Genomic DNA, 14,478 nt, shown 5'->3' with positions numbered 1-14,478 from the left:
TTTGACAGCTGTTCGACTTGGAGGCTGAAGAGGTGTTCACTACTCCTAGGGACCCCTTGGTCCAAACTTCTTTGTCCCCGTTCCAAAACTGTAATCACTGAAAAGAAAGAAATAACCTCCCTTGGGAGACACAGCCAAGGTTCCTGATCCAGGAACAGACAGTGTTCAAATTACTAGTTGATGGGGACCAAAAAGAAAAAAGAACAACAACAAAAACCAAAAAGACAAATCACAGTGTGGCCTTACTACTTTTCATTCCTTACAGTTCTAGGATAAATCATTTTTGCTCAATGTCACAAAGCAGAACAAAGGATGATGGATGCCGTGGATCAGGTGGGCGGGGTACCCCGAGTGTGCAGGTCAGCGGCAGGTGGTACAGGCCGAGTTTTAAGGACCCCCGGGTGCCTGCTACGTGGTAGGCCTGGGAACAGGCGGGGCTGCTCGTGCCACGTTCGCAGGTGAGATCCGCGGTTAGAGATGCTACTTGGAGACTCAAATGCGGTGAAGACCCTTCGTTCCCTCCCCGCCCCTCCACTGATCAAATGCATTTTTGCTTTTTATTTTTTAAGCCGTCTTCGTCCAATTTCCGCGGCGCTCCAAGCCCCTGCCCAACCCTACGTGCATCAGGAGCTCGGCCTCCCCACGGCGCTTCGCCCAGGTCACGCCCAGGTCGCGCCTGGCTCTGATGGGAGCGCGCCCCGTGGGCGTCCGGGCCTTCCCGGGGAGCATTCAAGCCCTATCTTTCTTTCTTTCTTTTTTTTTTTTTAAGATTCTATTTATTTATTTATTCGTGAGAGACACACACAGAGGCAGAGACGCGGGCAGGCCCCCCGCGCGGAGCCCATGCGGGACTCGATCCGCGACCACGGGGTCACGCCCGGAGCCGAGGCCGACGCTACCCCGCGGAGCCCCCGAGCGTCCCTAACCTTCGGGTCCTGCGCTTAGGGCACCACGACCGGTGTCCCAGCAGCCCCGCCGCCGCGGCGCGGACCCGGGAGGCGGGGGCCGAGCTGCCTGCGGCCCGCCCTGCGGGGCCCGGCCCAGCAAACGCGGCCTCCCCCCACTCCTCCCTGTGCCCCCCGGGCCCCCCTAGGCCTCTTCGGCCCCCGGCCCTCGCGGCGCTGGGAACGCGGAGCCGCCCGGACCGCGGCGTCCGTGCGCCGGAAGCGGCGGCGCGTGACGTCAGAGGAAGCGGCGGGTGCTGCGTGGCGGCGGCGGCGTGGGGCGCTCCGGGCGAGAGGGCCGCCCACCCCCACCTCCCCCGCCGCTCCCGGGGCTCCCGGAACACAAGGCGCGGCCGCCGCGGAGGCCCAGGCTCTTCCCCCGCGGGGACCGCGCGGCCTGCACCGCGGCGCCCGACCTCCCGGAGCGGGGACTCGGGCCGGAGGCGCTCGCGGGCGGGCCGGCAGGTGTGGCTCGGGGGGAGGGGCGATGTGGGGGGGTCTAAGCAGCTCAGGTCATGACCCCGGGGTCCTGGGTTCGAGTCCTGCATCGGGCTCCCCGCAGGGAGCCTGCTTCTCCCTCTGCCTGGGTCTCTGCCTCTCTGTGTCTCCCATGAATAAATACATAAAATTAAAAAAAAAAAAGTCAGGATGCAAGATGGGCTGAGTGAGCAGCTCGTGGGCCACAGAACCAGCAGGTCGGGGATGGGCCCCAGGTCGGCGGCAGGGCTGCTGCTTGCCTCCCCGTAACTCCTTTGGGCGGGTGGCAGGCTCCCTCGTCCCCCCACCTATTAAACGAGAAGGAATGACACACTTATCACCTGCGGAGAGTTTGCCAAAGGTCCACATTCCTGGGCCCAGCTCAGCGCAGCTCAGCAGGACTGGAAACCGTCGGCCGAAGAGGCCACAAGGAGAGGTCGTGTCCCCATGAGGACGTGAAAGCTTGCTTGGATCAGTAAAGAAATGGATCACGGGTTCAGAACAGGTGGCACGAAGCTCCGTTTTTGTCTTTTTGTAGCTGTGCTCCTGTGTTTGCCGGGAGCTAAAGTTTTATTGGTAAAAAAAAAAGTATTAATGGCAATTATGAGGTGTCTTTCATTATTATTATTATTATTATAAGCTGGAAATTAATGAAGTTTTTTTTTTTAAGATTTTATTTATTCATAGAGACACAGAGAGAGAGAGAGGCAGAGACACAGGCAGAGGGAGAAGCAGGCCCCATGCAGGGAGACCGACGTGGGACTCGATCCCGACTCTCCAGGATCAGGCCCTGGGCTGCAGGTGGTGCTAAACTGCTGCACCACCGGGGCTGCCCAGTTAATGAAGTTTGAATGTTAATCTGCCTCCTCTTGACTTCCTGAGTTGATTTTCCATCAACCCAGTGGTCCTCGTACAGGCCCGCTAAGGGCATCTGCAGTGCTTGTCGCAAAGACCGACACTTGTATCTGTCCAGGGTCAGATCTTCGGAGACAAGGCCATTAACAAGCATTAACGAGCATCCAGGGACGTTTCATGTGCCCCAGTTATAATGGAATATGGAAATGCCCTTGGAAACAGAGTCTCAGCCTATTTCTCATATCCATATAGGTGACGGAGTATTACAGGTTTCTTGCAGACTAGTAAGGCTGATGTGGTTTATGATAGATCTTACAAGTTTTGTTTTTCAAGACACAGAGGCAGAGGGAGAAGCAGGCTCCCTGCAGGGAGCCCAACGTTGGGACTGGATCCCAGGACCCCGGGGTCACGCCCTGAGCTGAAGGCAGACACTCAACCACTGAGCCACCCTGGGGGTCCCAGATCTTAGAATTTCTTAATATGTACTTTGTTGTGAAAGAGGCAAAAGCACTCTAAGATTGTTGGGGCGCCTGGGTGGCTCAGTTGGTTGAGCGTCCAACTCTGATTTTGGCTCACGGTTGTGAGATCCAGCTCCACGTCAGCCTAGTGCTGGGCAAGAAGCCTGTTTAAAAATTTTTATTTCAAAAAAAAAAAAGAAAGAAAGAAAGAAAGGAAAAAAGGACTATAAAATTGCAAAAGAAAACATTAAAACCGGCAGTCCTAAGTGATGTAGGCTCCTTGTTTGAGATTTTGTGATGACAAGTTAATTTTACATAGAATCTCTGATTGCGTTGACGCTGAAAGGATTATAATTACTCCCTTAGGTAGTCCATGCTCCCAATCCTAACTAAAAGCACTTTTTTTTTTTTAAACAGATACCATTGTGTGGTTTTAATCAGGAGTGAAATCTGAAAGCTAACTGCAGAAGCCTTTTTGGTCAGCATGGAGGACAAAAGACGGCGAGCCCGAGTGCAGGGAGCCTGGGCTGGCCCTGCTAAGAGCCAGGCCACTGCGCAGCCAGGCAAGGACTTGTGGGGATCTTGTGTGAATGCACTTGCATTTCTGTTGATGTTAAGGAATTACTTAAAATGTACCTGGTACTTCGATTTTCTTGATGGTGATCTTTTATTGAGGATTGGTGTTTGGTGGTCCTCATGTTTAGTCACTGCTCTCAAACGTCTCAGTGTGTGTAGTGGGGTCTTCAACCGACTATAGTTAATTTCTGGGTGTCATAGGCTATCTTCAGGTAGATTTTATGGGCCCCTGCTCTCTAGAGCAGACTTTCTGAGTCTGGTTTGAATCTGTTCTTGCTCTTGATTCAGCTGCCACTGCTAGAAGCCATCTCCACCAGAGGCCTGGTCAGACCTGGATGAACCAGGAGCATCAGCTTTTGGACAAGCAGTTTGTGTTCAAAGAACCCCAGCAGGTAAGTTCTTGTTTCTGCTAGGACACTAACAGATTTGGTTGTAAAAGCTATATTCACATAGTAGGCATTCCATTAGTGGCTGGATAAATTCACAAATAAAAGGCCTGTAATAATAATGAAATGTGGAGCACCAATTCTTTAGTCTTGTCTGAAGATTCTTTATAGTCTGCTCCCAACATGACCACATATAATTCCCATTTTGGGGGAAAGGATGTTATACCACGACTAACACGTACATTGGTTATCTGAGTTCTAACAGTTCTAAAACCGTATCGTCTTTGGTGCTAGTGTAGCAGACGTCTCTGGAATTGAGTTGAAATTTTCAGCTAGCACAATGCCTGATTTTTTTAGCTTTTTTTTTTCTTGTGGGGAAAACTTGTAAGAAACAGTGAAGATTCACTGTTTTCAGTAATATGGAAAACTAAAAATCAGGCATCTTTCTGTAATAGTGATTGCATAAATAATGATTAAAGTTTATATCTTCTGTTTTATTTTTTAAAAGATTTCATTTTATTTATTTATTTGAGAGAGACAGAAAGAGTGTGCATGCTCATGAGCCAGTGGAGGGGCAGAGGGCGAGAATCGCTCAAGCAGACTCTGCGTGCTAACTGTGGAGCCTGAGGCAGGGCTTGGTCTCAGAACCCTGAGATCATGACCTGAGCTGAAACCAAGGGTCGGACGCTTAACTGGCTGCACCGTGCAGGTGGCCCAGTATATCTTCTATTTTAGAAGATCTCCTGAAATGAAGGTTTTTCAGAATTATCGGCTGCTTTGAAAATGGATTAATTCTGCTTTTATTATTTTTAATTCCCCACTAGCAACTGTGAAATAGTTCTAAGAAAAGCAGACAAGGTCTCTGGTGGGATAATAAGAGCTTGAAATAAAAGAGAGATAGTTTTAAATCTGACTTAATTTTTTCCAGAAATGAGAGGATATGGTAATCTTGCAAATAAGCCTTTCTGAGCATTAAGGATCATTCCAGAAGTAAAACCTGCCTGTTTCCTTACAGGTAGTACGCAGAGCCCCAGAGCCACGAGTGATTGAGTAAGTAATTTCCTGCCTTTCTGCATTTGTTGCCCACAGTAAAATGGAGAGCCCAGGTCTCTCCCTCACCCAGTTTTTCCATCTGGAAGAGATAACGGCCCAATCACTGTCATAATTTGAGGCTGGAATAGTTGTATCTTTACGTGTCTTTACACCTGGTCTCTTGAGAAGCCTTCCTCGATTTGCTGGTGGTGTGGAAAATGCAACAAGATTATGTGTGTACCTTAAACTCGGACACTGGTATTGATTTCCTGAACCTGTTTCATTAAGATCCCTGTAAGCTAAAGTACCTCCTAGCTAAAAACAGAGGGGAATTTTTTTCTGAGTCATTGAAACATGGCACTTTTTTTTTTTTTTTTTTTTAAGATTTATTTATTTGAGAGAGTGTGTTCAGGGAGGGGCAGAGGGAGAGAGGAACTTTGGCAGATTCCTCGCTGAGCTTGGAGCCCATTGCAGGGCTCGATCTCAAGACTCGGAAATCATGACCTGGCCTGAAACCAGAGTCAGACATTTAACTGGCTGCACCACCCAGGGGCCCTAAAACACGGCTTTTTGAAGAGACTTTAGTCAGGTACTATTTTACTAGCAACACTTATGAAAGCTGCTAGAAATCTAAAGGGCCTTACGTGTTCTTGCAATTGTTCCAGAGCAATTTAAATTCCTCTTATATTGATTTGTATATAAAATATCTTTTTTAATTTATAATTCCTCCTACACTGATCTGTATGTAAAATATTCTTTTGCAAAATTAATGAAAGATGCCTTGTGGGACACATGGCTGGCTCAGTTGATTAGTGTCCGACTCTTGATTTTGGCTCAGATCATGATCTCAGGGTGAGGAGATCGAGCCCTGCATTAGGCTCTTGCTCAACAGGGAGCTGGAGCTTACTTGAGATTCTCTCCCTCTCCTTCTGCCCCTCCACCTGCTGTGTGCTCTCTCTCTTTCTAAATAAATAAAAATATTTATTTTTAAAGATTTTATTTATTTATTCATGAGACACAGAGAGAGAGGCAGAGACATAGGCAGAGGGAGAAGCAGGCTTTCTGCAGGGAACCTGATGCAGAACTTGATCCCAGGACCCTGGGGTTACGCCCTGAGCCAAAAGCAGACGCCCCACCGCTGAGCCACACAGGCATCACAGTAAATAAATCTTTAAAAAAAAAAAAAAAAAAAGATGCTTTGACTTCTCCTTTCCTTATGTTTCCTTCTGATATAGATAGGTTGCCCTAGAAAGCATCCTTTTATTTTAACAAATCAGCGTGTGTATGTTATTGCTCATGAATGGTCTGTTAGGCTGTTTGGCTGTTTGCAGGTTGACTTGTATAGCCTAGAAAAATTCGAAACCAACACGATGTCATCATACTTTCAAAGAGGGTATGCAATCATGGCCTGGCCGCTAGTTAGCTATGTGACTAGTCCTTAGGTAAGTTAAGGCCATTTCTCTGGACTCTAGTTTCCTTGTCTGTAATGTTGAAGGTTTAGACTACATGATCACTTAAGGCAGAGTCTGGTGGCTCTAACAGTCTGCTTTATGAACATCAATGTGACGTTGCCTTTGTTGGTGATAAGGAGAATAAACAAAACCATGAAACCTGTTACCAGGTACAGATGGGACACGCAGGCTGAAAAAATGGGCAGTTGTGAATATTCAAGTCAGAGTAAAATGACACAGCTGTTTCCTGCTTGACCCCCGGGTTTGTTAATTCTGGTTATCGTAAGTTAGCTCTGTTAGATTTTTATTAAATAAAAATTTCACCCATGTTTGACGTGAGCTAATCTCTAAACATGGTCCAAAATAATCACACTGAAACAGTATATTCGCCTTCTTAGAAACTATAGGCAACTCATTCAGGGATGTGGTAAACGGGACAATAACTGCCTACATATTTGCTCAGAGGCGCTCTCACATCTGCCTAAGAGCCCAGCTGCTAACTTGCATGGCAGACAGTGAAGTAGAAACTGTCCCTTCGTGTTGTTCTGGGTCAGAGAAGGATCTGACGCCGTTGGCTTGGTGTAGGAGCCTCTGCAGCCTGGATCAGTTCTCTCACTGTGGACCTGGCCACCTTGCACATCTGGAACAGTTTTGTACTTTTGCACATTTGATTAAATTCCAAGCTTTTACTGCCCATCTGCTACGTGCTGGGCACTGGGAGACAGAGCAGTAACCCATTCCTGGCCCCTCAGCACCTATAGTTTAGTAAGTGAAAGGGACATCGGCTCAGATAAATTGCAGTCATGTATATAGTGAAACAGTAGACTTGGAGTAAGGTCTAGAGGTAGCACAGAAGAGGTGATGGTCAACACTGTTTGGGTGGGTAAAGGTCAGGAACGCATCATGGAAGGTGAGGCTGAACTGAGATACTGAGGAATGAATTAGAATTTTCTGCCAGACCAAAGCTCAGGTGGATTGGATTGGGGTGCTGGGTGGCAGGGAGGCCTTCCAGCTTGTAGAGAAGCAGGATTAGAAATATGTGGTATGGAGCGCCTGGGTGTCTGAGTCGGTCAAGTGTCTGCCAGGAGGCTGGTCCTGGATGGAGCCCAGCGTCGGCCCCCGGCTCAGCGGGGAGGCCGCTTCTCCCTCTCCCTCTTGCCCTGCACGTGCTTGAGCTCTCTGTCTCTCAAATAAATAAAATCTTTAACAACAACAAAAAAGAAATACTGGGGTGTATTCAGGAAATTCCAAACAGCAGTAGAGGATCGTGAGTGGGTGGGAGCTACATCAGGGGGACCTTGAATGGAGTGCTGAGAAGTTGGTGGGGAGCCTCTGAAGGATTTAATCAGAGCAGAACCTCATCAGACATGTATGTGAAAGCAGCAGCAGCTCAGCCCTGAGGTGTACGTGCTACCTGTTAGATGCACCTAATCCAGAGTCCCCAAAGAGATGCTCCTTTTGGTACCACCTGGCTAGATTTCTGGACCACGTCAGCCTAAATTATGGATGAAATACAGTGGAGTAGAGTCAGAATTTATTTTATCCCAGTCTTTGTCTCCATGGCCTGATGCTCTCAGAGTTCAGTTCCCAGTGACATCAGTGATCTGCCCCCATCTTACCCTGCCCTTCACCTCGGTGGTGGAAGAAGGTGCAGTTATGCCTCCCTTGTGGTGCGTCCTCATTCTGAAATGGTTTTGGTGACCAGACGTTTGGGAACTACTAAGCACAGCTCTTTCACTGCAAAGAGTGGGCACTGGAATATATTATTTTGCTGGTATTAACGAGTCTGTTTTCTTCATTTCTGTAGCAAAGAGGGTGTGTATGAAATCAGCGTGTCACCCACAGGCATATCTAGGTAAGTGAATACTCTCTACGAAGTGACCATAATTATTATCGAGTTATAGTCTCTTAGGATATTCTGCTCCCTTACTTGAAATAGTTAACTTCTGCCTCTGAAGGTCTTGGGGAGTGAGAATTTAGTAATATCTCTTTTTATATAGCATTTCTAACTTCAAAACATTTTCATAGCCTCTCTGTCAAGTATAATAACTATTACTTCTAGAATTTTCCAGATGAAATGAAGGCCAAAGGGAGATTGAGAACTTTTTCCTAGTGCCACATAGTAACTTAAAATTAGAGTTAGGGCAGCCCGGGTGGCTCAGCGGTTTAGTGCCACCTTCGGCCCAGGGCATGATCCTGGAGACCCGGGATCGAGTCCCACATCAGGCTTCCTGCATGGAGCCTGCTTCTCCCTCTGCCTGTGTCTCTGCCTCTCTCTCTCTCTCTCTCTCATGAATAAATAAATAAAATCTTTTAAAAAATAAAATTAAATTATCTAGCCTCCACTGCTGTGCTCTGAGTGCTGCATATTATTATTATATTACATCATATGTATTACTACATTTATTATCATCACATTAATAATATTATTACATATATTTTATTTTTAAAAATTTATCCTTAATCTACATGAGTAATCTATATTAAGGTAAGTTTTAGTCAAGTTAAAGCATACACACTTTAGGGTATAGTTAGCATTAATCATTAAAAACATTTTGAGGGGCACCTGGATAGTGCAGTCAGTTAAGCATCCAGCCCTGGGTTTCGGCTCAGGTTGTGATCTTGCCTGTGGTGAGATCAGGCTCCACGCTCAGCACAGAGTCTGCTTGAGTTTCTCTCTCCATCTCCTTCTGCCCCTCCCACTTGTGCACTCACACTCTCTTTCTCTCTCTCTCACTCTAAAATAAATAAATCTTAAAAACAGAAACACCTTGAATGATGCCTGGGTGGCTCAGGTGGTTGAGTGTCCAATCTTGGTTTAGGCTCAGGTCACGATCTCAGGGTCGTGAGATTGAGCCCCACATCAGGGTCAGTGTTCAGTGAATAGTCTGCTTGAGGTTCTTTCTCCCCTTCGGCTCCTTCCCCTGCTTGTACACACACTCTCTCTATCTCAAATACATAGATAAAAATCTTAAAACATTTTGAAAGCATTCCCTTAATGCAAGAGTATACTAATTGTCACTATAACAATAAAGCATTTAAATTCAATATATCAGAACTTGCATATCTAAATGAGGTGTTAGAAAGAACTTCAGAAACTTCTTTCCAAGCAGTTTAACTATCAGGCAAGAAAACCAGTTGCATTATTTTGGTCGCATCTCATTGTTAACCAGGTATGGCTGAAGTGAGCTTTGGCTCTTTCAAAAAATCAAACACACCTGCAGAGTGTGAAGTTCAACAGAATGTTCCAAGGGCTTTGAGAACGTTTCCTTTTTTTGTTTTTTTTTTTTTTTTAAAGATTTTATTTATTTATTCATGAGAGACACACAGAGGTGGGAGGCAGAGACACAGGCAGAGGGAGAAACAGGCTCCACACAGGGAGCCTGATGCGGGACTCGATCCTGGGACTCGATCCTGGGACTCCAGGATCATACCCTGAGCCGAAGGCAGGTGCTCAACCGCTGAGCCACCCAGGCATCCCTTTGAGAACATTTCTTAAGAAGGATATTCAAAATGATTTTGAGCTGATTTGTCATTATTGAAATGCATGTATATTCAGTGAGAGAAAGAACCCTCATTTAGCAATGTTTATTTTGATACGGTCATAAGTGATGGCTTTCCCTATCATTAACAGCCTCAGAAAATGAGCAATTGTGAAAATACACAGGGCCAGGCATTTTATTAGTTTCTTTACATTTCATAGTGAAACTATGAGGTGGGATTAATTTTGTGTTACAGGTAAGAAGAACCAAGGTTCAGAGAGGTTAAGTAATTTGCCCAAGGTTTCGCAGTAGGTGGTCATGGAGCACTGTCTGAGGCATGTTTCTAAAAGCCTTCATGCATTCTTTTTCCTTTTTTGCCTCTTTTATTTGCCTTAACATGAAAGTTTATTTCACATTTGGAACGTCATGACCTAGTGATACTTAGGTTCTGCTTGCCATGCGTATGTGGTAAGATGATTTCATCTACCCATGAAAGGAAGCATCCAGATTAACTTCCTCCACTAACGGTTAGAGACTAGCCTGTCTTCTCTTTGTTCTTTTTTTTGTTTTTTAAGACTTTATTTATTCATGAGAGACACAGGCAGAGGGAGAAGCAGGCTCTGCCCAAGGAGCCTAATGCAGGACTCAATCCCAGGACCCCGGGGTCACGCCCTGAGCCAAAGGCAGATGCTCAACTGCTGAGCCCCCAGGTGGAACACCTCTGTGTTCTTTTTTAAAAATATTTTATTTATTTATTTATTTATTTATTTATTTATTTATTTATTTATTTATTTATTTGCAGGGTGCACACCAGTGGGGGAGGGGGCGGAGGGAGAGGGAAAGCATCTCAAGCAGACCATAGTGAGTGAGCATGTGGAGCCCCCAGTATGGGGCTCAATCCCAGGACCCCGAGATCATGACCTGAATGGGAATCAAGAGTCAGATGCTTAACCAACTGAGCCACCTAGGCACCCCTCTTTTCTGTGTTCTTTAGTTAATAATGGTTCTTTCTGCATCAAGGTTGTGTTTGTATCCTGGTTTTATTGACTTAAAAGAAGCCGACTGGGTATTGGAACAGCTTTGTGAGGTCGTTCCCTGGAAGCAGAGGACCGGCATCAGAGAGGGTAAGTACATGTCTGAGATCGCACTTGCTGCCTGGTCTCCCTTTCTAGAATGTTTTCTGATGCCGTTGCCTCTTTGACCACGGCCAGTCTTAATTAAACAGATTCAAAACCTAACAGAGACCGTAGAGATGAGTAGGGACTCACCAGTCAAAAGGGGCAGGGAAGAGTCTTCCAGGCAGAAGAAACAGCGGGTGGCAGGCTCAGAGATCTGGGCAACGGGGCAGGAACGTGGAGACGGGGGGTCAAGGAACCAAAGGATGTTTGTTGGGCCGATCAATGGTTGATATCTCTCTTTTCAGGTTTGTTCATTACCTTTATTACTTTAAATAGTGCCATCTTTCCTCTTTCTTTATAGAAACTTGCAGAGCGTTCCTTTTTCTGATACTATTTGGCAGACATTCTTTTATAATCTTTGTTACTGGCTTTTCTCATTTTAGTTTCACTGGAAGAGTCTGGTGTCCTTTCATTTCAGCATCTGTGCTCTCGTGAGCTTGTAAAGATTACCTGACTTGGAACCAGCTCCTCTGTGGGCATCCACAGGCCAACAGTATCTGCTGTACCAGACGTGGCCACTTGAGGACGTCTATGCTCCAGCGTAAAAGTTGCTTTCTGGTACATTGAATTCAGATCTTCTGTAAAGAAAGAGGCAAAGTATACTGGCTTCATTTCTATGACTCAGGCAATAGAATAGGAGTCCACTTTTTCTCCTGACTTCCAGAGTTTCCACAGTAGGGCTTTTGGTGGCCAGCTTGGCTTTGATTGCTGGCTTTGTCATACAAAGTAAATGTTAAATTTTTTTTTAAAGATGTTATTTATTTATTCATGAGAGACACAGAGAGGCAGAGACAAAGGCAGAGGGAGAAGCAGGCTCCCTGGGGTCACACCCTGAGCCGAAGGCAGACGCTCAACCGCTGAGCCACCCAGGTGTCCAGTAAATGTTAATTTTAAGCAAATTATAGTTAAATAGTTTTTGGATCCTTCCTTTTCTGATCTGTAGAATGGACTAATGATAGTACCTACCTCGTAAGGTTGTTGTGATAGTAAAGTGGGATACTGCATGATGAGTGCTTAGCAGAATGACTGGTGCACAGTAAGCCCTCAGTGAAGGTTGGCTGCCTTTATCATTATCGGTCTAATGATAGCAGTTGATATCAGTTGTAGGGAAAAATAGATGTATGCATAACTCCCTTCTAGATCACTTGAACATCAGAAACTTCTGACTACACCCATTTGCATGCTGTGGTTGGTCAGAGCCCCTTTGTCTTCATCAAAATCAAAAGGTGACACGTGGATGAACAGTTTGCCTGTTTCTTGTGTGGATGTTGGTGGCACAGACTCCTGCCTACAAGTGTTCAGACGCAGCTTTATAGACCTCCCTAGTCTGAACCGTTCTGCAGTGTGCCTCCACTCCTGTTCATGTCATCACTGACGCAAACAAGTCACACATACTCTCACCTCAGAGCCTTTGCCGACGTGGTTTCTGCCCATGTACCCTCTCGTCTTCTTCCTTTGACTGCTTCTACTCCTGAAATCCCATGTCCTCTAAGAACATGGAACCCTGGGTCAGAGCCCATCTTTACTCTGCCCGTGTATTTCTCATAGTTTCTTGCACATTTGCATGGCACTCAGTAGATACACCCTAAATGGCATTAAACCATTTCAAAGGCCCTATATTTTCTTTCTTAGATATAACTTACAAGCAACCGAGACTTACAGCATGGTATGGAGAACTTCCTTACACTTACTCAAGAATCACTATGGAACCAAATCCTCACGTATGTTGGAATATTGTCATTGGTATGGTTTTATAGACTATGTACTATTAATGTAGATTACTATAAAATAACGCATATTTTCTTACCCAGTTGCATGTTGGTTCCTAGTTCCAAAAATCCTCTGGGTTCAAACACTGAGTCTTTGTGCTTATCATTCTTGATGTATTTTTTGGTCTAGAGATGAACTCTGAGAATGAGAAAAATTGGAACTAGAATAAACTGGAACTAGGCTCAAGGATTTCAGGAAAATGAACCATTATTTCAAATCTTCCCCTTTCCCCAACTTTTCTGACCATAGCCTTCTGGTACACGTTGCTGTGGAGCCAAATTCTTATGACTGGCCAGTGAGGTCAGAACATCTCTTTCCATTTCTCAGGCTCTTTTGCCATTTGTGAAAAAAAAATTGGGTGTTTTTCTTGTTGGCTTTGTATTCATTCTGTGGCTGCAGCTCTTAGACTCTGGAAATCTTATCATGCTTTTGGCTTATTTCTGCTGCTGCTTTTGTTTTTGAAAATTTCCATGACAGTAGACAAGGAGATTCTAGTATATAAATTAAGCTTCTCCAAAGGATAGAGTTAAGGTCCAAGAAATAGCTCCCTGTTTAGTTCTTGGAATCTTGCCTTTGGCAAATGATTTTGTGCTTTATTGAACGAGACTTTGAAGGAAATGGAGTGTTGCTTAGGACATTGAGATAAGCAGAAATATGACACATTTTAGAGCTTGTAGTAATTTGTAATAATAAACTCCCACTTTACTAAAATGTTTAAGGGTAGAATATTGATGGAGGTGGGAGTGGGGACGTGGCTTTTTCACCTAAGAGATAGCTGCATGCTTTTGTTTGTAGGGCTGCATTTAGAATTGTGACCAGCGAGGTGCTGAGACCCTTTCTAGCTGAGGTTGGTTTGGAAACATGAAGAGAATTGAATTAGACCCATCCAGCAGATGGCTGGCCATGTTCCTGCCAGAATTAACTTACCTGCTTGTCAACAGTCATAACAGAGAAGTTGAGGATTAAATAGGCTCTAGGGAAGTTCTTTCCCATCATTTTAGTTAATCTTGTAGAACAGGATTTCTCAACCTTGGTATTACTGACTTTTGGGGCTGGATAATGCATTGCTGTTGGGGCTGGCCTGTACACTGTAGGAGATTTAGCAGTATCCACGACTTGTGCCCGGTAGGTGCCCGAAGCACTCTTTTACCCAGGTGTGACAATCAAAAATGACCCCAGATATTGCCAGACATCTGCTAGGAGCAGAATTGCCCTTGGCTGAGAACCATGGCTTTAGGTAAACATAAGGCACGTGAGATATGGCCACCTACGCTTTGAGGACAATCTGACAACTCTTCAAAATAATGTTATACTGACAGTCTTTCTTACAATGTATGTAATATGAATTTATTACTGAAAATTTTACAAACTGCAGATAAACATGAAGAATATTAAAATTTTGGGTAATTCTTCCATCTGATGTTTGGCTCCAGTCTTTTTTTTTTTTTTTTTTGCCGGTAGTCTCCATGCCCTACATGGGGCTTGAACTCACGACTCTGAGATCAAGAGTCACATGCTCTACCAACTGAGCCAGCAAGGCCCCCCTTTTTTTTTCATTTTAGGGAAATAGAGTTTTTCTATAAAAATTTCAATTATGTGTACTATACTTCATTTAACTATATCATTAATATGTCTTAATATCATTAAGTATTCTTTTCCATCATATTTAATAGCTATGTAGTATCCCATAATCTACATGTACATACCGTAATTTATTCAAGCAAGCTTTTTTGTTGGATATTAAGGTGTCAAACTAGAATTCTTTTATTTGAATTTGGCTGGCTCATAAGTTTGCATTTATTGCTAAAAGATTTTGTTTATATGCCATCTTGAACAAAATCAAAAGAGATGCCTCTTAGATTTTTTTAA

General features: G+C 44.9%; 1 protein-coding gene and 1 non-coding gene across 8 annotated transcripts in view; one reads left to right on the top strand and one right to left on the bottom strand.

Moving 5' to 3' along the window:
- Positions 1–1,186: 1,186 nt before the first annotated feature.
- The window catches only part of ALKBH3 (alkB homolog 3, alpha-ketoglutarate dependent dioxygenase), a 34,936-nt gene continuing 21,644 nt past the window's right edge, over positions 1,187–14,478 (top strand). The window contains exons 1-7 of one of the 7 annotated variants that reach the window (XM_025452534.3): positions 1,187–1,409; positions 3,152–3,297; positions 3,599–3,702; positions 4,712–4,746; positions 7,987–8,034; positions 10,682–10,785; positions 12,451–12,560. In XM_025452534.3, coding sequence (XP_025308319.1) covers positions 3,219–3,297; positions 3,599–3,702; positions 4,712–4,746; positions 7,987–8,034; positions 10,682–10,785; positions 12,451–12,560 — 480 coding nt within the window. In that variant the 5' untranslated portion in view covers positions 1,187–1,409; positions 3,152–3,218. The remainder of the gene's footprint in view (positions 1,410–3,151; positions 3,298–3,598; positions 3,703–4,711; positions 4,747–7,986; positions 8,035–10,681; positions 10,786–12,450; positions 12,561–14,478) is intronic. The other 6 variants (XR_003139310.3, XR_003139311.3, XM_025452530.3 and 3 more) reach the window with 6 other exon arrangements.
- TRNAK-CUU (transfer RNA lysine (anticodon CUU)) lies at positions 14,077–14,149 on the bottom strand. The gene has a single exon. It is a non-coding gene; the product is annotated as a tRNA-Lys (tRNA).

This window comes from Canis lupus, chromosome 18 (genome assembly GCF_003254725.2).
Source record: "Canis lupus dingo isolate Sandy chromosome 18, ASM325472v2, whole genome shotgun sequence".
NCBI lineage: Eukaryota > Metazoa > Chordata > Mammalia > Carnivora > Canidae > Canis > Canis lupus.
This window is presented reverse-complemented; position numbering and strand designations above follow the sequence as displayed.